Source organism: Medicago sativa, plastid (assembly GCF_051527215.1).
Source record: "Medicago sativa voucher I.S. Choi MD003 plastid, complete genome".
In the NCBI taxonomy this organism is placed as follows: Eukaryota; Viridiplantae; Streptophyta; class Magnoliopsida; order Fabales; family Fabaceae; genus Medicago; species Medicago sativa.
This window is the reverse complement of record NC_042841.1, coordinates 52,019-70,966: the sequence shown is the minus strand read 5'-3', so window position 1 is coordinate 70,966 and position 18,948 is coordinate 52,019. Positions and strand designations below refer to the sequence as shown.

Here is an 18,948-nt window from a genome sequence, read left to right as displayed (position 1 = left end):
ATTCGTCAAAACTTTCCTTTATTCATTTAGTGTTATTTTTTTATTTATGTTATCTCCGAAATATAAATAATTTTTAACAAAATCAACTCATTCTGTCTCCTTACGTTCTCACTCCAAAGACAAGGAAGATAGATCTTTTTCTATTTAATGCCAATTGGTGTTCCAAAAGTACCTTTTAGACTTCCTGAAGATGATGACGCATCTTGGGTTGATTTATACAATCGACTTTTTCAAGAAAGATTACTTTTTTTAGGTCAAGAGGTCAACAGTGAAATATCAAATCAACTTGTTGGTCTAATGGTATATCTCAGTTTAGAGGACAAGAACAAAGATTTGTATTTGTTTATAAATTCTCCGGGCGGAGAGGTAATATCTGGAATGGCCATATTTGATATTATGCAACTTGTAGAAGCAGAAGTACATACAGTATGCGTAGGATTAGCCGCTTCAATGGGATCTCTTCTTTTGGTCGGAGGAGAATTTACCAAACGTCTAGCATTCCCTCACGCTTGGCGCGAATGATTCTTATTTTCTTAATTTTTAGAAAAGAAAAAAAACTATGCCTAAACCAATATTAAGTAAAAAAAGCATGGCACTTCGAGTTCGATATACAAAAATAATTTTTTTTTTTTTCAAAACCATTAGATTATATATCGAAAGAGTCGTATGAAAAAGGAGTATTTACGATTTTTTATAATTATAATACTCTATTTTAGATAATTCTAATACTCTAGTTTAGTGTCACAATTCTTTTTTGTTTTCATTTTTCATAGCAGAGACATTTAACAACAACATTAATTATTTTAATTGAATTTCAAAACAAAAAAGAAACTTTTGGATTGCTGAATAAACAACTAGACTAAATAAGAGAGCAACGGAATCATCATATTCTTTAAAAAAGATTCTCAAACAAAAAAGAAAGGTGATTATTATATTTTGGATTAGTTACTGATTTGGGTCTGATAGACCCGGTATATTTTATATATATATATTTTATATTTCTGCAATGGAAGGTAGGATTTCATATTTATAGTAGAGCCAAGCCGTATGCTATATAAAAAAGATGCCTGTACGGCTTTAAATTGAATTTCTTTTTTATATGCCCTACCTCCTAATCCAAGATTAGGAAAAACTCCTATTCTGTTAGACTCTCAGCTCAGGGTAATGATCCATCAACCTGCTACTTCTTTGTATGAGGGACAAGCAGGAGAATGTATGCTGGAAGCGAATGAATTACTGAAAATGCGAAAAACTATGGCAAATATTTATGCACAAAGAACAGGCAAAGCTTCCTGGCAGATATACAAAGACATGGAAAGGGATCTTTTTATGTCAGCAGAAGAAGCTCAAGCCCACGGAATTGTTGATACGGTCGCAGATTAAACAAAGTTAAATAAGTAAATAAGTTAAATAAAGTAAACAAAGTTAAATAAGTAAATAAGTTAAATAAAGTAAACAAAGTTAAATAAGTAAATAAGTTAAATAAAGTAAGTAAATAAATAAGTTAAATAAAGTAAATAAGTTAAAAAAGTAAATAAATAAGTTAAAAAAGTAAATAAGTAAAAAAAATAAAAAAAAATAAATAAGTTAAAAAAGTAAAAAAATAAATAAAGGAAAGAAAGTCAACTTATCTCAAATTATATGAGGAAAATTCTATGGCAACAATGTTTGTTACTCCCCCCCCACCTTCTCTATGGGATTTGCTTTTGAAGCTTTTGAAGCTTTTGAAGCCATTAATTACTAAAGTAATTATTAAAGTGCAGTTTTTTGTTAAGACTTTTTTTAAGACTTTTTTTAATACTAATAATGATGATAAAATACCTTTTTTAATACTGATAATAATAAATAATGATGATAATGATAATCATTTAGAAAATGAAAAATGAAGTTCAAAATAAAGAAAATAAAAAATTGTATCAAAATTGTATAAAAAAAAAATATTGTTTTTCTTACTTATTTATCAATTACTTAATTTATCAATTACTTAATTTATCAATAAGATCAATAAGTTAGTGTTACTACTTTATCAATAAAAATCAATAAAAAGTATAGTAATTATACTACTATACTTTTTATCTTTACTTAATCAATAAAAATCAATAAAAAGTATAGTAAGTATAGTATAGTAATTATACTACTATACTTTTTATCTTTACTTAAAAGCAGTATTCATGAATAATAAAGGATTACTCAAATAACCCTTTCCAAAAAAGGATTACTCAAAAGTATTATCCCCCAACCATTTGCATTCTAAACAAAGCATTATACTCAAAAGGATTACTCATGAGTAAGAAATTAAAAAGTATTCCCGAAAGGTATTACCCATAAATACAGGATTTGCTATTTTAGCTTTTTAATTGTCTTTTAGTTGTTCTTTACTTTAATTGTCTTAACCAACCGGATTTTTTAGAATCTAAAAAATTCATAATTATCCGGTTAGGATTGATCTAAACCAGTTCATTATATATATATGACTCACCATGCCAACTATAAAACAACTTATTAGAAACACAAGACAGCCAATCCGAAATGTAACAAAATCTCCCGCTCTTCGGGGATGCCCTCAGCGCCGAGGAACATGTACTAGGGTGTATGTGCGACTCGTTTAGATCATAGACTAAAATATAAAAATCTAGTCTATTAATAAGAATTATATATATAATTCTATTGTGTATAAAATTTATGGTTTCGATTGGTGCAAACCGAATCACCTTAATTTGTAATTTAAGATGAAAAATACTTTCCCATTGGTAACAAATAGTTATCCATTAAGCGGGAAAAATCCAATTTTAAATAAAAAATTATGCCCTAAATTTTGCAATAACGGACTAAGAGGGTCAACTACCCAGCTAATCTTCATACTTAAATACCGTTACTGTATAGCTAGATTTTGTTGTGAAAGACCTATTACTAGATATTTCATGGGTAGAGCCCATAAGTGTGAACTGTACAAGTTCACAATAACATTGATTGAATGAGGATTCAATAAAAGAAGGGGCTCCGGTGTATAGAGAGGACCTCACCGTTTAACAAGTAATCATAGAAACGATGGAACCCACCATTTCTTTGTCTATTTCTATTAAATTAACTATGCTTTTTTGAATACCTAGTATCAATAGAATTTCTTATTACGAGGTTAAATACTTAGAAAAAAATAAAAAAATCGTGGTTGGGAAGGTTATAGCAGCAAAAGCCATTGGAATTTTTATTTTATACATTGGAAGAATCCATTTTGTTATTAATAGACTAGGAAGGATAAAAGAATAACTGAAAGAAAAAAATAAAATAGTTATTCATCAAAGTCTCATTTATTCAATGACCAGAGTTAAACGAGGATCTATCGCTCGAAAACGGCGGACAAAAATTAGTTTATTTACATCAAGCTTTCGCGGAGCTCATTCAAAACTTACTCGAACTATTTCGCAACAGAAAATAAAAGCTTTGGTTTCGGCTCATCGGGATAGAGATAGGAAAAAAAGGGATTTTCGCAGTTTGTGGATCAGTCGAATAAACGCAATAATTGCCCAAAATAAAAACAACGTATACTGTATTTATAGTAAATTAATGTATAATCTGTACAAGAGTCAATTGCTTCTTAATCGTAAAATAGTTGCACAAATAGCTATATTAAAAGGGAATTGTCTTTTTATGATTGCCAACGAGATCATAAAAAATAAAAATTCCCCGGAGACTCAACTCCGGGAAGGTGGTAGAATAAAAGAGATTTGTATGATAAAATAGAATTCATATGAAAAAGTTATCAAAATAAATAAACAACCACGCTCAAAAAAATTATTATTCTTCACCTATTATCTTTTTTCTTACAACGCAACATCCTCAATAGGATTGTCGTATTTTTCGAAAAAAAAAAAAAAAAATAAATATCAATCCGCATTGAATTTGAGTTTCGATTCAAAATAAAATTTACTTGAAGAGTAACTCTATTTTTTGTTTTTTTTTAGAACAGTAGTAGGAGTTCTAGTGATCGACTCGCTTTTTTCATATTTTTTTTTTTCATTATTCACAAAAGGTGACGAATTAACAAAAGGTAACAAAGATAAAATACGAGCTTGTTTTATAGCAATCGTAATTAATCGTTGTTGTTTTAAGGTTGATCTATTCACGCGTCTAGATAATATTTTTCCTTGTTGACTAATAAGTCGATAAAGTAAACTCATGTTTTTATAATCAATTCGATCCCCCGATTGGATCGGGGACAAACTCCTACGAAAAGATTGCTTAGATTTAAGAAAGAGTCGCTTAGATTTATCCATGGTTTGTTTATTCCTATACCGAAAATCCCATTTCTTATAAAAAAAGGATTTGTTTTATTTATATTCTTATTTTTTTTTTTTTTTAATATTTATATTTGTTATATAAGGAAATATATGCTATTTATAGATTGTTATATATCTAATTTATAGAATCTAATTTATAGAATTTACCTCCTAAGGGTGACACACAAACAATCCATTTTCTCTATTTCTTTATCTCGACGTGAATCGTATGTTTGCAACAAAAGGGACAGAATTTTCTCAATTCCAATCGACTAGGTGTATTGTGTCGATTCTTTTGAGTAATATATCTAGAAATACCCCTAGATTCCTTATTAACACTCTTTTTATCACAACTGCTACATTCCAAAATAACAGTTATTCGTATATCTTTACCCTTGGCCATGAACCTCCTTTGGTTTTTTTTGATTCACTTAACTCTTCTATTTTAAGATTCGAAGCGAAGAAGAAAAAAGGAACGAAAAAAGTATAAGTTGATAATTCAAAATCAAATTATGAAAGATTTTGTTCCAATTAATTTTATATAGTACAGTAATAATTCAGTAATACAATGATTTAGAACTATATTTCAAATCACAGTACAGTATTTCATTTTTCATTTAAATATCTTGTATGATATTATTGACCCGCCCAAGTATTCTATTACAATTCCATTTATGGTCTCACTCTATTATTAAATTCATAGCAATGGAATTGAATTAATACTTCAATTCCATTGAAACCTGGGAAAAACTCCTAATTTCACTGAGGCCAAATCCACCTTTATTAAATTAATTTGCTCTTTTTTTTCGAACTTATTCTAGTCTAATTAGAAAAAAAAAAAAACGAACGAAGAGGGATTTAATATTTTATTGGATCTCTAATCTTTGTCACCCCTTGCCGTGCCAATAACTAGAATCAAAAAAAGGGGAATGTCAATGCATCCGGGAATAAACGATTGATTTCTATCAAGAGACCTGCTAGAACCGCGAACCATAGAGTACTTGCCACTGGTGCCACAGAGAGATATGTTTTTAGATCTCGCATTTCAAATCCTCCTTCGTTTTTTTCTTGTAATTTGGAATACATAATAATACAGAATTACATATAGGAATATGATCAAAAATTATACATTCTATTAAAAGAATATTTTAAATTATTATATATATTTTTTTTTTATTTTTGATTATATTTTAATTCTATTATTATTTTAATTCTATTATATATTATTATTATACTCTTTATGTTCTTGTTATTATACTCTTTATATTGTTAATATTTATATTATATATCCTATCTATTCTCTGTTTTTAATTTAATTTAATAGAATTAAATTATTCGATAAGAATATTCGTATCGATATCTTATCTTATTTATACGATATATATAAAGTAAAAAAAAAAATAACAGGATATATTCTATATATATATAGAATGGAAAAATGTGGAAAACAAGACAAAAAGTCTTTACAATGACAATGGAAACCAATGTAAAGGGATGTAGCGCAGCTTGGTAGCGCGTTTGTTTTGGGTACAAAATGTCACAGGTTCAAATCCTGTCATCCCTATCCGTAACTAGTAGTTATCGTATCAGCAGTAACAATAGATCAATTGCGACCGATTCAAATTGATACATACTCAATATGAATAGTTCTCCATATTGAGTATGTATGCATGCAAGATCTATTGCCATCACAAAAAATTATTTATGAAAAGAAAGCGCTCTTAGTTCAGTTCGGTAGAACGCGGGTCTCCAAAACCCGATGTCGTAGGTTCAAATCCTACAGAGCGTGATTCCGCCCCATTCTTCTTAGATTGAGAATGACACTTAAATCTTAAATATTCAATAATGGGATAACAGTCTAATCAAAAGTTTTAATTTGATCTACTGTGAATTAGTATTCAAACAAAGAAATGGGAGGTCAATAAACAAGAGAGATGTTACTTAAATCAAATATCCAACTGATCACCACGTCGATATTGTAAATATGCCGTTACAAATAATCCAGCCAAAGTAATAGGAATTAGACCTAACACGATTCCAAATAGAGAAACTTCAATCATTTGAGTTTGGTTGAAAGGAAAAAAAGTGGGGGTAATATCTATCCTTCAATAGGAATCTGTATTGACCGTGAATCTCAATGACCAAGAATTGGCAATTGACATGATAAGGAACTATAGAATATCTAAAAAATTCCAAAATTTACAATTCATCTCAAAATTTCAAATCAAATAAGTCGTATCTTATTCAGACTAATAAAAAGACCCGCGGTTATTGTTAAAACTGCTAGTAGAAAACCGAAATAACTGGTTATAGTGGGCATAAGGAAACTAGATGAAATATGTTCTTTTTATACATATGTTTATAAAGCACTTTCCTAAGTTTCCATTTATTTTTGAGATAAAAATAGGAAAATAACCAAAAAATACCACTTGAAAGATACAATTGAAAATAATTGATTCATGAATCAATTATTACGGACAAACAAAAATAAAAATATAGTTACATAGGTACGAAATCAATTCATCATCTGTGACATCTACCCATCCTGTGATTCCAAATCAACAGATTTATTGATCAACTCGTGAGTTGAGTAAACTAATCGAATGAAAAGATTTTCATTTTTTTAGTTTAATTTTAATAAAAAGCTCTATCCTTTTACTGGACGACTAATTAATTCAATTCTTCTAATTAATTCAATTCTTGAAAATGAAATAAAGAAATAAATTTAATTTTATAGTACTTGATCTCGCCCCTGATTGTGAAATTGCGTTGCTGTGTTAGAAGAAGGATAGCTATACTGATTCGGTATACTCGAAAGAGACCCTTGGTACAAAATTGACGATCTAACAAAGATTGCATTTCAGTAAATTTCTATTTACTAATCTCATCTTTTATGGAATCGATCCCCCTTTGACTGTATAAGAATATGTGGAGCTCGGCATGTCTGGAAGCACAGGAGAACGTTCTTTTGCTGATATTATTACCAGTATTCGATACTGGATTATTCATAGCATTACTATACCCTCCCTATTCATTGCGGGTTGGTTATTTGTCAGCACGGGTTTAGCTTACGATGTATTTGGAAGTCCCCGTCCAAACGAGTATTTTACAGAAAGCCGACAAGGAATTCCATTAATAACTGGCCGTTTTGATTCTTTGGAACAACTCGATGAATTTAGTAGATCTTTTTAGGAGGCTCCAATGACCATAGATAGGACCTATCCCATTTTTACAGTACGATGGTTGGCTGTTCACGGACTAGCGGTACCCACCGTCTTTTTTTTGGGATCAATATCAGCAATGCAGTTCATCCAACGATAAACCTAATCCGAATTATAGAGCTACGACACAATCAAACCCAAATGAACAAAATGTTGAATTGAATCGTACCAGTCTCTACTGGGGTTTATTACTCATTTTTGTACTTGCTGTTTTATTTTCAAATTATTTCTTCAATTAATAGAAGAAAAGGGAATATATATATATATATATTAGGAATTCTCTTATCCCATTCGGAAGGATATCATTTCATAATTATCTATGACTGTTTAGGTCTCTAGCATGACTGACTACTTGATCAAATGTGGAGGAAAGTGGGATAAATGGCCGATACTACAGGAAGGATTCCTCTTTGGATAATAGGTACTGTAACAGGTATTGTCGTGATCGGTTTAGTTGGTATTTTCTTTTATGGTTCATATTCCGGATTGGGATCATCCCTGTAATAATAGGATGAATTAAGTTTTCGAAATGAAAGCATAAGAACTCAACGGGGATCCACTCTTTCTTTGATGAATTCGAGGGGGTCCCGTTGAGTTCTTCCTAATCAGAATCTTTTTGTAAGGGATTCAATAGATAACTTTTTGGTATGTTTCAAAAAACTCCATTTTTTTAGTTCGTTCAAAACATTTTTTTAGTTTGGATAATATCTGTCGATACTTTTGCTTTAAAGTTGAACGAAAAGTAAAAGAAAGAAGAAATCACTTGATTTAATTCTTCTGGGTGGCGCAATAATATTGTATTCTACGAATTTTATTTTGCAAGAATTATTCATTATATAATAGATTTTCTAACGGTCAAATATTCTGTAGAACCGAACCTTTTTGAGACTATACTAACGGAATCTTACTCTAAATAGATTTGATTCTGTAATAATATAGAATTATGATTTAATTATTTTTTTTTTTTTTAAGTTAATTAAGGAAGTTTATTTAGTGAATTAAATTCGCGCTCTTTTTTGTTTGTCCATTATTTCACTACGTATCTATTTCGATAGAAACAATAAACAATAAGAAATGGGACTCTAGGAAAAGACAAATTATCCATCCTAGAATCCGGTTTTCCCTATTTCTACTTTACTTAATATAATATTCTCTGCCTATTTTTTTTTAGGTTTAGTATCGAGTGGAATTTAATTCTATTACAATAGAAAAGGATTAATTTATTTCTATTCTAGCGCATTGAAATGTGAAAACAGCGACATAATCATATGTTCGAATTAATTGTAGAGTTGAAAAAAAAAGACAAGAACCAAAGTAAAATACTCTTCTTCACAAGATACATACTATGACTGACTAGTTCTACGGTACAAGGAATTCTTTAAATAGAGGAGAAAAAAACTAGAAAAACCAAAAGGTCTTTCCATAATTTATCAACAAAAATTTAGTTCTTTATTACCAGCTTAATAGGTTGATAAATCCACATACCTAAAAATTCATTTCGGACAATTGAACCTTTTCAAATTGTTTCTTTTTAAGAACCAAAAAGATTTGTGCCAAAATAATAGATGCCAAGAAGAACAACAGACCTTGTACACGTAACGGATCTTGAAGCACTATTTCTGCATCCCCCTGACCAAATCCACCCACATTAGGATTACTCGTTAATGGTTGATCAAGTTTGATAGATTCACCCTCTGAAACAAGAAGTTCTGGTCCTGGCGGTATAATATCAATCACTTCACGTCCATCCGATGCATCCACTATCGTTATTTCGTATCCACCTTTTTCTTTTCGTATAATTTTATTTACTATACCTGTTGCTGTAGCATTATAAACATTATTATTACTCTTGCTCCCGTCGGGATAAATCTGACCCCTTCCCCTATTCCCGCCTACGTATATAGGATATTTTAAGAAGTGAACATCTCTCTTAGTAGCGGGATCTGGAGAAAGAATAGGAAAGGTAATTTCACTATATTTCTTCCCAGGAACGGGGCCTACCACAAGAATATTTTTTTTTGTGGGACGATAGCTTTGAAAAGACAAATTACCTATTTTTTCTTTAATCTCGGGCGAAATACGATCAGGAGGGGCCAATTCAAAACCCTCTGGTAAAATAAGAACAGCACCTACATTCAAAGCCCCTTTTTTACCATTAGCAAGAACTTGTTTAACTTGCATATCATAAGGAATTCGAACAACTGCTTCAAATACAGTATCGGGAAGTACCGCTTGTGGAACCTCAATATCTACAGGCTTATTAGCTAAATGGCAATTAGCACATACAATCCGCCCGGTAGCTTCTCTCGGATTTTCATAACCCTGTTGAGCAAAAATGGGATATGCATTTGAAATGGGTGCTCGAGTTATTATATAGATCATGAGCAATACGGAAATGGATCGGGTAATCTCTTCCTTTATCCAAGAAAAAGCATTTCTAGTTTGCATGGTCCAATCATTCATCCTGAAAATTTCTACAATAAGATTAGGTAGGTTACTGGAATAGTTCCCTATCCATTATTCTGCTATTTACTCAAATGATTTTCCTAGAATATAGGAAGAATACGAGTAGAACGAAAAAGAATAAGTCAATTTTTTAATGTTTAGCTTTTAGATACAAAAAAACAAATTTTATAATTGGATCAGTGGATCGTTTTTTCAGTCATTCATTGAATGATAAATCACTACAAGTGACGGAGATACACGATTTAAATAACGGAAAATCCAGTATTTTAAAATTGTATCTAAAATGACTGGAAAAGTGGAAACAAGACCAGATATAATTTGATCATTCTGAGTAAATCCAAAATCTTTATAGACAGACCCAATCATTAGTTCCCAACCATGAGTTGAATGGAATCCTATACATAAATCAGTTAATAAAAGGATCGAAAAAGCTTTTATTGTATCACTTAAGTTATATAGAAATTCTTGAACCCAAGAGTTAAGAATAATGAGTTCTTGATTACCCCTAATAGAATAACCACTTAGAATAAGGAAACATATTATATTTGTACAGAAATGCAAAATCGTATGGATACGGTCTTGGTTGTTCGTCTCTATCAATTGGATGCTTTCTTTGTAGATTTCCATACGAAGATTTTGTAAATGTGTTTCCGGGTATTCCTTTAGCATTTCATCCAAGAGGAACAGTTCCTCGAACTCTATCAATTTCTTTAAAATCGTTTTTTCTTGAATAATATTCAAGAAAATTTCGGATTGTTTCGTATTCCACCAATTAGTAATCCAAGATTCCAGACTTTTCTTAAATGTAAACGAGATGCACCAGGGCAAAAAGACTATAGATGTAAGACATAGAAGGGGAATGAATGCTTTCTTTTTTGCCATTTTTCGTCTTTAATGAACTCAGTTTCATCTCATTTGTCAACTCTATAGAATAGAATAATAATTTTTCTATCAAGCATAAGTTCTATTACAAGTAAATACAAGTAATAGAGCCTAGCCTATGTATCAATTTCTAATTTTTTTAATATAAATTGAGAATCGATTCTCGCTTTTTTTATTTGTAATTTGGAAGTTTGTTTTTTGCTTTAATTTGGAAATAAAGAATACAAAATAATACAGAAATCAAAAAATAAATGCTTTCTTAGAGAAAGCATTTATTTTTTTGATACAACGATTTCCATTGGTAGACTCAAGAATATGGAACGATTTCCATTGGTACACACAAGAATCTGGACAAGTCCCAAGCTTTTTGTATAACGTTGCGTGGAGTCCTATCATAATAATCATCAACAGGAGTCAAAGGAATGGTCCCTTGTTCTCTTGTTTGCATATAAAGGACACCACTACTGGGTTCTGGGTTAGGGTTAGCTTGTAGTATGAGAGACTGAATATCTTCCATACGAACTCGGAGAAAAATACGACGATATGTTCCAGGAAATCCGTAACGAAAAAAACACACCATTCTATTTTTTTTATCGAAAAAATTATAACCACTCCCCACATTCCAAAAAATTAGAAGCCACCAATGTAAACTTAGAAAGAGACCTGCGATTCCATAGAAAGTCAGGGTGACCCCTTGTGGCAAAAAAGGAACTACAAATTCAGATGAAATCAAAGAGAAAAAATGTCTACCATAATAACTGGAAACTGAAATATATAACACCCCTAATGAACCTAAAAGAGTGAAAGAAGCCCAGAAGAAATTGATTGGTTTTCGGGACCCCGGTACAATGTCAAGCCATGCGTCTTGTGAACGACAACCATGTTTTTCTGATCCCCAACTAATGAATTTTGGAACATTAACCAATAAAGCAGACATTACAATTAAGACAAGGCCCACTAAAAACACATAAACGTTTATCATAAAATGGGGTACCTCAATTTCATATTTGTACCTGTTATTTTTTTTTTATTGTTATATTAATTATATTAATATTTTTGTTGTTATATTAAATCCTCCTTATCTTATTAAGGTAATATTAATAGTAGTACTTTTGCCCGTATCTAAAAAATCTTGTTTTTTTGAACATGAAGAAATAAAGAAGCCATTGCAACTGCCGGAAATACTAGGCCCACTAAAGGAACAAAAAGGGAAGGTAAGTTTATCATAAAATGGGGTACCTCAATTTCGTATTTGTACCTGTTATGTTATTTTTTGTTGATTGTTATATTAATAATATATATTTTGATTTTTCTTATATTAAAGATAGTCTATAATCACTAGAATTCATATAGACTTATACTAAGTATATCTAAATGAATAGAGATGAATAGATAGATATATCTATTATATACGGAGTATACATAATTAAGTATATAATATAATAAATCCATAATCAAAGAAAAAATGAATAAGATTTATTAAGAATCAAAAGGAAAAATCTAAAAATAATAAATGTTTTATTAAAAATAAAGAGTGTAGAACGAACTAACTGGATTTATTTTGCCCTCTATTTCTACAAGAAACATGTGTATGATAATAAATGTTTTTTATTATATTATTCTTAGTTCTTAGTATTTTTCTATTCTTATCTTATTACTGTGTGTTCTAATTTGATTTTTGTATAATAATAATTTATTATAATTCTATCTGAATTAGTTTTCAGTTTGAGTCAAAGGAAAGAAACCATGGAAATGCAATAACTCACTTAAAACCTCTTTTAAAGAATTACGTGGTACGATTGAATCAAATAAGCCCTTTTCGAATAAAAATTCAGCCGATTGTGAACCTTCGGGCACTTCGATATTCAACGTTTGTTCAATTACTCTTTTACCTGCAAATGCTATGTAAGCGTCGGGTTCAGCAATAATGATATCCCCCAACATTCCAAAACTAGCTGTTACCCCACCAGTAGTAGGAGATGTAAGTATCGGTACATAGAATAATTTTTGATTGATTTGATAATTATATAAAGCAGAAGAAATTTTAGCCATTTGCATTAAGCTCAAACTTCCTTCTTGCATACGCGCTCCTCCAGACGCACATACTATAATAAGAGGTAAACGTTGATTGGTAGCATATTCGATCAACCGAGTGATTTTCTCACCCACTACGGATCCCATACTACCTCCCATAAACTGAAAATCCATAATACCAATTGCTACAGGAATACCATTTACTTGACCTGTGCCTGTTTGAACCGCCTCCAGTAATCCGGTTCTGTCTTGATAAGAATCAAGACGATTTTGATAATCATCATTTTCAGAAGGTTCGTCTTCCGAACTATTTTCAGAAGGTTCGTCTTCCGAACTATTTTCAGAGAGTTCATCTTCCGAACTATTTTCAGAGAGTTCATCTTCCGAACTATTTGGATAAGAATCATTTTCAGAAGGTTCGTCTTCCGAACTATTTTCAGAGAGTTCATCTTCCGAACTATTTGGATAAGAATCATTTTCAGAAGGTTCGTCTTCCGAACTATTTTGATAAGAACTATTTTGATAAGAATCATTTTCAGAAGAATCAAGACTATTTTCAGAAGGTTCGTCTTCCGAATTAAATTCAATGGGATCCACAGAGACCATGTCTTCATCCATAGGATTCCAAGTACCTGGATCAATCAAAAGTTCGATTCGATCTGAACTGCTCATTTTCAAATGACATCCACAGTATTCACAAATATTCATTTTTGATTTAAAAAATCTCTTATAATTGTTTCCATAACAACTGTCGCAGGCAACCCACAAATGCGAAAAATCATTTGTATCCTTTGTGATAGTTATTATACTAGTACTCTCGATTTCACTACTATTTTGGACCTTATCACTATCATTGCCACTATCATTGCCACTATCAGTGTCACTATCAGTGTCACTATCATTTTCCGGTTCTAAAATGTAACTAGCCTTTTGGAGCTTAGCCAACTCATCATCATCATCACTATCAGTGTCACTATCATTTTCCGGTTCTAAAATGTAACTAGCCTTTTGGAGCTTAGCCAACTCATCACTATCATTGCCACTATCATTGTCCCAATCACTATCATTGTATTTGTCACTGTCATTGTCACTGTCACTATCATTGCTATCATCGAAAATGGAATTATCAATACCGATTTCAGAACGAAGATAACCTTCAATACAACTATTAATGATATTATTCCAATTATATATGGAATAACTATTACTATCCCTAACTAAAAAAGTTTTATCAGATAGGAAATTCCGTATGTTCATGGCTATAACTAGAATTCTCACTATTGTTTTTCCAACCCTGACATCTACTAAATAATCATAATCACTATGAATAGTATTATCCATATCAGTTAAAATAGATGGGTCTTCGTTTACACTGTTATTTTCAATAGGACCAAAACTGTCTATTGATTTACTTAAACCACACCTGTATTCTAAACCCCTATTAAACATCATTGAATTGAACCACCATTTTTCCATAGAGCTTTTTTCCTCTATTTACATGAAAATACAATAGATGAATAGTCATTTAAGTTTTAAGTATAGATCACTAGGATTAATAACTGATAATAATAATAACGAGCGAGTAAGTATTTAAAAAACCATTTATAACTATTTGTAATCTAAAAATTCGATTCCCTGTTATTAACAGGGAAATGCGAAATTAGGTATGAATAGAACAAGAGAGCGGGGGGATAAAAGAGAAAAGAGTTCTATAAATCTATTTATAGAAGTTATCCACACCCTCTTTATTTTCATTAATTCAATTTCATTTGTTGATTAGGGCAAAGTTACATAAAACCACCCGCCTTTTTTAAAATATCCTGACTAGTTCCTATAAGTTGAGCACCTTGTTCAAAGAAATTAAAAATAACAGGAATATAAAAATAGGTTCTTTATTGGATCAACAAAAAAAAAAAAACACTTTCAGGAGGTTTGATCCCTCTCTTCGGGATCAAACATCAATTTCAACGATTCGATAAACGGATCATTGGGATACATATAGATGAACAATATATCCCCTAGAAACGTATAAGAAGTTTTTTTTTCATACGGCTCTCAATCAAATTCAAAATTATGTCTTTAATTATGATGTCAAATAGATCAATCAAATCGTTAAATCAATGGTTTACGTTTTTTTCTTATTCTTTCTGAATAAAAAAAATAAAAAAAAAATAACTATTTGTGTTCGCAACCTCATACCTAAATTTTGATAACTTTAAAATAACTCAAATGAAAAAAGAGCCTTTAAGGTTTTTTATGGAGCGCTTTATTCTTTCTTTTCTTCTTGCGAATCTAGTGTTTTTCTTCATTCTAATACAATTCATTGTTGAGACAATTTTTAAATTGTATTGACTTGTTCCAAGATCCTTTAAATTATTCGTGAATCATAACATTACTTGGGGGATCTTTAATCGTCTCAAAAATGGAAGCAACATAACCATTTTGTTCGTTTCTTTCAAAAAATAATACAAGACGGGTGATTTCCTAGAATACACTTTTGATCCATTTAGCAATTCAAATAAATTTTTATTTTATCACATGGTTTGAAACGATGTTTTACCAGAACATTCGTTTTTAGTTTAGATTTGGTATGGAATTGATTCTATTTTTCAATGGTGCATAGTCATTCATTCAATTCAATCAATACATAATATAATAATCTATACTTTCTACTTCTAGGTTTTCTGAATTTAATTTATAAACTAAAGATGTAAAAATTAAGTCGATATTCTATCAATAAATTGAATATTCTATTTTCATAGTTTGTAAATCGAAAAAATGAATTTCTTTAAGAAAAAAAAAGGTAATCTTTATTCGGATATACTATTTATATTCAAATAGGTATAGGTTATATTCAAATAGGTATAGGTATATATCATGAATAGATATGATCTGGGACGGGAGGATTCGAACCTCCGAATAACGGGACCAAAACCCGTTGCCTTACCGCTTGGCCACGCCCCATTTTGGATTCGACACTAATAAATACTATTATGGGTTGTTCGTCAATTCCAGTTCTAAATTTATTCTATAGAATAAATTAAATTGTTACTAGAATTTGGATATGCATAAATATCGAATTAAACTGAATTTATTGATCATTATATAGAATTCAATTAAGATATTGTATGAATATAGAATTTCTTCGATTTTTGATTTCAGAATGAAACTGTTTTGAACTGGATAAGTTAAAATGAAAAAGGGATTGGGGGTATGATCTTAGTTGATTCATTTTTTTAGTTTTTTTACTGATTTAGTAATATTCCTATCTATAAATATCAATTCAATAGTTGACTTATTTATATTCCATTATTTTCCATTTTTTCTTTTTAAATTATTTCTATTTCTTTTCTTTTTCTATATAGATTTAGAAATCAAAATTGATTTTTTCTTTTCTATTTCATTTTAATATAAGAGTATAATAAATAAAAATGATAATAATAAATCAAATTATATATATAATAAATCATATCATATATATAATAATAACATAATATAAAAAAATACAATAAAAATGAGAATTCAAAAAAAGCAAAAATACAATTTATTTTCTTAAAGAACAACATTTTTGTTATGCTTAATATCTTTAGCTTGGTCTGTATTTGTATTGACTCTGCCCTTTATTCAAGTAGTTTTTTCTTGGCAAAATTACCTGAAGCCTACGCTTTTTTGAATCCAATTGTAGATTTTATGCCAGTAATACCCTTACTCTTTTTTCTCTTAGCTTTTGTTTGGCAAGCTGCTGTAAGTTTTCGATAAGATCTTTAATTTGAATAATGTCCGAAAAAAATTAAGAATTTATTCGAAAATAAAAATGATAACATTTTTAAAGATCAGATAAGTTTTACAGCGTGAATCCTTGATTCCAAATATTAAAATTTTTGGATAGACAATAAAATTAAAAAATGAAAATTCTATTATTCGATTGGAGTCCACCACCAATACCTAGATCTTGATTGTGGATATGAAAAAAATTTTGGTAATATAAAGACTCAATTCTTACTACAAATAAATTTCCTAAGTTTTTTTTTTTTGAAATTACTTCATTTCTTATAAACTTAGTATCAAAGGAAACATAATATGAAATAGAAGAGAATCTATTCTCTTTCTCTGGCGTTTTTTTTTTAATTATCTTGGAGATTTTGTAATGCTTACTCTAAAACTATTTGTTTACACGATAGTGATATTCTTTGTTTCTCTTTTCATCTTCGGATTCCTATCTAATGATCCAGGACGTAATCCTGGACGTGAAGAATAAGAAAATCTTTTTTGCTTTGCTTATTTGTGCTGGATTTTGAAATATTTTTTGTTTTTTTTTTATCTATTTTACATCTTTAACTAGTAAAAAAAAATTAAACAAAGAAAAAAAAAAAGAAACTCCATAATTTCAAAAGAAAAAAATACCAAATCATCAATAAACGGAAAGAGAGGGATTCGAACCCTCGGTACAAAAATTCGTACAACGGATTAGCAATCCGCCGCTTTAGTCCACTCAGCCATCTCTCCCCAATTCAAAAAAAAAGAATTATTATGCTTATGATACATCGCATAAACAAAAAGAACAAAAAGTAGGGCTCGAAAAAAGCCTTCTTTATATCTTATTTGATATTGATTGATAGTCATTTGATATATCTTATATGTCTTTTTTTTTTTTTCGATTTATTATCTATAAATAAAGAGAGAATTATTGATTTTATTTTTTATACCTTCAGCAAAAAGAAAATCCAAAAATAAGATTCGCCCCCTTTTCTAAATTTCATTAGGGGGCCCCTTTACGAAACACGTCAACACTCTAATTATCGTAAAATGATGCACCTATTGCATAATTAAGACGGATTCCCTTGTTCGACAAAAGATCCTTTTATATACAATAATGGTATTGTAGCGGGTATAGTTTAGTGGTAAAAGTGCGATTCGTTCTATGGATCCCTTAATAGTTAAGGGGTCCCTTGCGTGATTCATATCACGATCAAAAACTTTATTTCTTACTTAAAGGGATTTAATCCTTTATACCTCTCAACGAACGATTCGAGGAATAACATACATTATCGTAATTTGTATACAATTTAGATTAGAATTGATTCTAAAATTATGAAACATAAGTTTTTGCAATTGGATCCCGAATCCAAATTTTTGAATATGAGTAAAGGATCCAGGGAGAATGATATAGAAAATTTGTTTCCAATCGTAACTAAATCTTCCATTTTTTTTATTATTTGTTTTGTATAGGAGAAATTGAAGCAAAATAGCTATTAAACGATTTTTTTAGTTTACTAGAAACATCAACATATTTATTAAGCTCGACGGAAATTTTATTCTTTTCCTAAAGATTCTCTCAAATAGAAATAGAGAACGAAGTAACTAGAAAAAAGCAGATTCTTCTAATACTCCTCTTCTAGAGGGATCATCTAAAAAGCAACGTGTTTTAAATGTATTCATACCGAAAGGCTGACATAGATGTTATGGGTCATTTTTTTTTTTTTATGTATTCCATCTATCTCTTAAATTTTTCTGTAAAGGAGCTGAATGAAACAAAAGTTTCACGTTCGGTTTTGAATTAGAGACGTTCATTCATGAACGTCGACTATAACCCTTAGCCTTCCAAGCTAACGATGCGGGTTCGATTCCCGCTACCCGCTTATATCCTATTTCTCTATATATTCTATTCGAATATATTTTTTTCTATTATCGAATTCATTATTCTTACTAAATGAGTTCATTTTTTTAAAGAACAATATATTTGTTATTAATATATTTGTTATTAATATTAAATTTGAATGATTTAGTCTTATTCTATTTAGAATAATTATTCTAAATAGATTCTCATAGATAGAGTATTTTTTAGAATTCTTTTTTCTTTTCCTTTTCACGAAAATTTCGTGAAAAGGAAAAGAAAAAAGAAAAGCGTCCATTGTCTAATGGATAGGACAGAGGTCTTCTAAACCTTTGGTATAGGTTCAAATCCTATTGGACGCAAATTTTTTCCATATCAATTTTATTGCAATTGCCTATATATTAATTATATTCGTATCTTTCTAAAAATATATTCTGAATTTATTATCTTTATT

General features: G+C 29.9%; 19 protein-coding genes and 6 non-coding genes across 25 annotated transcripts. All coding sequences in view use genetic code 11, as the record gives it.

The window, feature by feature from the left end:
• The first annotated feature begins 147 nt into the window (after positions 1-147).
• clpP (clp protease proteolytic subunit) lies at positions 148-1,383 on the top strand. Its single transcript has 2 exons — positions 148-510; positions 1,159-1,383. The coding sequence occupies exons 1-2, from the start codon at positions 148-150 to the stop codon at positions 1,381-1,383; spliced, it is 588 nt and encodes a 195-aa protein (YP_009656311.1).
• A 1,097-nt stretch (positions 1,384-2,480) lies between these two features.
• Positions 2,481-2,594, top strand: rps12 (ribosomal protein S12; one part of a trans-spliced gene, as the record gives it). Coding sequence (YP_009656267.1) covers positions 2,481-2,594 — 114 coding nt within the window.
• A 721-nt stretch (positions 2,595-3,315) lies between these two features.
• Positions 3,316-3,741, top strand: rpl20 (ribosomal protein L20). Its single transcript has one exon. The coding sequence runs from the start codon at positions 3,316-3,318 to the stop codon at positions 3,739-3,741; it is 426 nt and encodes a 141-aa protein (YP_009656310.1).
• Positions 3,742-3,941: 200 nt separating this feature from the next.
• Positions 3,942-4,274, bottom strand: rps18 (ribosomal protein S18). Its single transcript has one exon. It carries the CDS (start codon positions 4,272-4,274, stop codon positions 3,942-3,944), a length of 333 nt encoding a protein of 110 aa, YP_009656309.1.
• A 205-nt stretch (positions 4,275-4,479) lies between these two features.
• rpl33 (ribosomal protein L33) lies at positions 4,480-4,680 on the bottom strand. Its single transcript has one exon. It carries the CDS (start codon positions 4,678-4,680, stop codon positions 4,480-4,482), a length of 201 nt encoding a protein of 66 aa, YP_009656308.1.
• A 512-nt stretch (positions 4,681-5,192) lies between these two features.
• Positions 5,193-5,321, bottom strand: psaJ (photosystem I subunit IX). Its single transcript has one exon. The coding sequence runs from the start codon at positions 5,319-5,321 to the stop codon at positions 5,193-5,195; it is 129 nt and encodes a 42-aa protein (YP_009656307.1).
• A 446-nt stretch (positions 5,322-5,767) lies between these two features.
• trnP-UGG lies at positions 5,768-5,841 on the top strand. The gene has a single exon. It is a non-coding gene; the product is annotated as a tRNA-Pro (tRNA).
• Positions 5,842-5,992: 151 nt separating this feature from the next.
• On the top strand, positions 5,993-6,066 carry trnW-CCA. The gene has a single exon. It is a non-coding gene; the product is annotated as a tRNA-Trp (tRNA).
• A 157-nt stretch (positions 6,067-6,223) lies between these two features.
• On the bottom strand, positions 6,224-6,337 carry petG (cytochrome b6/f complex subunit V). Its single transcript has one exon. The coding sequence runs from the start codon at positions 6,335-6,337 to the stop codon at positions 6,224-6,226; it is 114 nt and encodes a 37-aa protein (YP_009656306.1).
• A 164-nt stretch (positions 6,338-6,501) lies between these two features.
• On the bottom strand, positions 6,502-6,597 carry petL (cytochrome b6/f complex subunit 6). The gene has a single exon. It carries the CDS (start codon positions 6,595-6,597, stop codon positions 6,502-6,504), a length of 96 nt encoding a protein of 31 aa, YP_009656305.1.
• A 620-nt stretch (positions 6,598-7,217) lies between these two features.
• Positions 7,218-7,469, top strand: psbE (photosystem II protein V). Its single transcript has one exon. The coding sequence runs from the start codon at positions 7,218-7,220 to the stop codon at positions 7,467-7,469; it is 252 nt and encodes an 83-aa protein (YP_009656304.1).
• Positions 7,470-7,478: 9 nt separating this feature from the next.
• Positions 7,479-7,598, top strand: psbF (photosystem II reaction center subunit VI). Its single transcript has one exon. The coding sequence runs from the start codon at positions 7,479-7,481 to the stop codon at positions 7,596-7,598; it is 120 nt and encodes a 39-aa protein (YP_009656303.1).
• Positions 7,599-7,620: 22 nt separating this feature from the next.
• On the top strand, positions 7,621-7,737 carry psbL (photosystem II protein L). Its single transcript is given in 1 exon segment — positions 7,621-7,737. A coding segment is annotated over 1 exon segment (117 nt).
• Positions 7,738-7,879: 142 nt separating this feature from the next.
• On the top strand, positions 7,880-8,002 carry psbJ (photosystem II protein J). Its single transcript has one exon. The coding sequence runs from the start codon at positions 7,880-7,882 to the stop codon at positions 8,000-8,002; it is 123 nt and encodes a 40-aa protein (YP_009656301.1).
• A 981-nt stretch (positions 8,003-8,983) lies between these two features.
• Positions 8,984-9,946, bottom strand: petA (cytochrome f). Its single transcript has one exon. It carries the CDS (start codon positions 9,944-9,946, stop codon positions 8,984-8,986), a length of 963 nt encoding a protein of 320 aa, YP_009656300.1.
• Positions 9,947-10,156: 210 nt separating this feature from the next.
• On the bottom strand, positions 10,157-10,846 carry cemA (envelope membrane protein). Its single transcript has one exon. It carries the CDS (start codon positions 10,844-10,846, stop codon positions 10,157-10,159), a length of 690 nt encoding a protein of 229 aa, YP_009656299.1.
• A 307-nt stretch (positions 10,847-11,153) lies between these two features.
• On the bottom strand, positions 11,154-11,828 carry ycf4 (putative photosystem I assembly protein Ycf4). Its single transcript has one exon. The coding sequence runs from the start codon at positions 11,826-11,828 to the stop codon at positions 11,154-11,156; it is 675 nt and encodes a 224-aa protein (YP_009656298.1).
• A 140-nt stretch (positions 11,829-11,968) lies between these two features.
• Positions 11,969-12,073, bottom strand: psaI (photosystem I subunit VIII). Its single transcript has one exon. It carries the CDS (start codon positions 12,071-12,073, stop codon positions 11,969-11,971), a length of 105 nt encoding a protein of 34 aa, YP_009656297.1.
• Positions 12,074-12,559: 486 nt separating this feature from the next.
• Positions 12,560-14,356, bottom strand: accD (acetyl-CoA carboxylase beta subunit). Its single transcript has one exon. The coding sequence runs from the start codon at positions 14,354-14,356 to the stop codon at positions 12,560-12,562; it is 1,797 nt and encodes a 598-aa protein (YP_009656296.1).
• Positions 14,357-15,772: 1,416 nt separating this feature from the next.
• On the bottom strand, positions 15,773-15,844 carry trnQ-UUG. The gene has a single exon. It is a non-coding gene; the product is annotated as a tRNA-Gln (tRNA).
• A 609-nt stretch (positions 15,845-16,453) lies between these two features.
• Positions 16,454-16,639, top strand: psbK (photosystem II protein K). Its single transcript has one exon. It carries the CDS (start codon positions 16,454-16,456, stop codon positions 16,637-16,639), a length of 186 nt encoding a protein of 61 aa, YP_009656295.1.
• A 388-nt stretch (positions 16,640-17,027) lies between these two features.
• psbI (photosystem II protein I) lies at positions 17,028-17,138 on the top strand. The gene has a single exon. The coding sequence runs from the start codon at positions 17,028-17,030 to the stop codon at positions 17,136-17,138; it is 111 nt and encodes a 36-aa protein (YP_009656294.1).
• Positions 17,139-17,299: 161 nt separating this feature from the next.
• Positions 17,300-17,386, bottom strand: trnS-GCU. Its single transcript has one exon. It is a non-coding gene; the product is annotated as a tRNA-Ser (tRNA).
• Positions 17,387-17,764: 378 nt separating this feature from the next.
• Positions 17,765-18,519, top strand: trnG-UCC. The gene is made up of 2 exons: positions 17,765-17,787; positions 18,471-18,519. It is a non-coding gene; the product is annotated as a tRNA-Gly (tRNA).
• Positions 18,520-18,784: 265 nt separating this feature from the next.
• Positions 18,785-18,856, top strand: trnR-UCU. The gene has a single exon. It is a non-coding gene; the product is annotated as a tRNA-Arg (tRNA).
• The last annotated feature ends 92 nt before the right edge of the window (positions 18,857-18,948 follow it).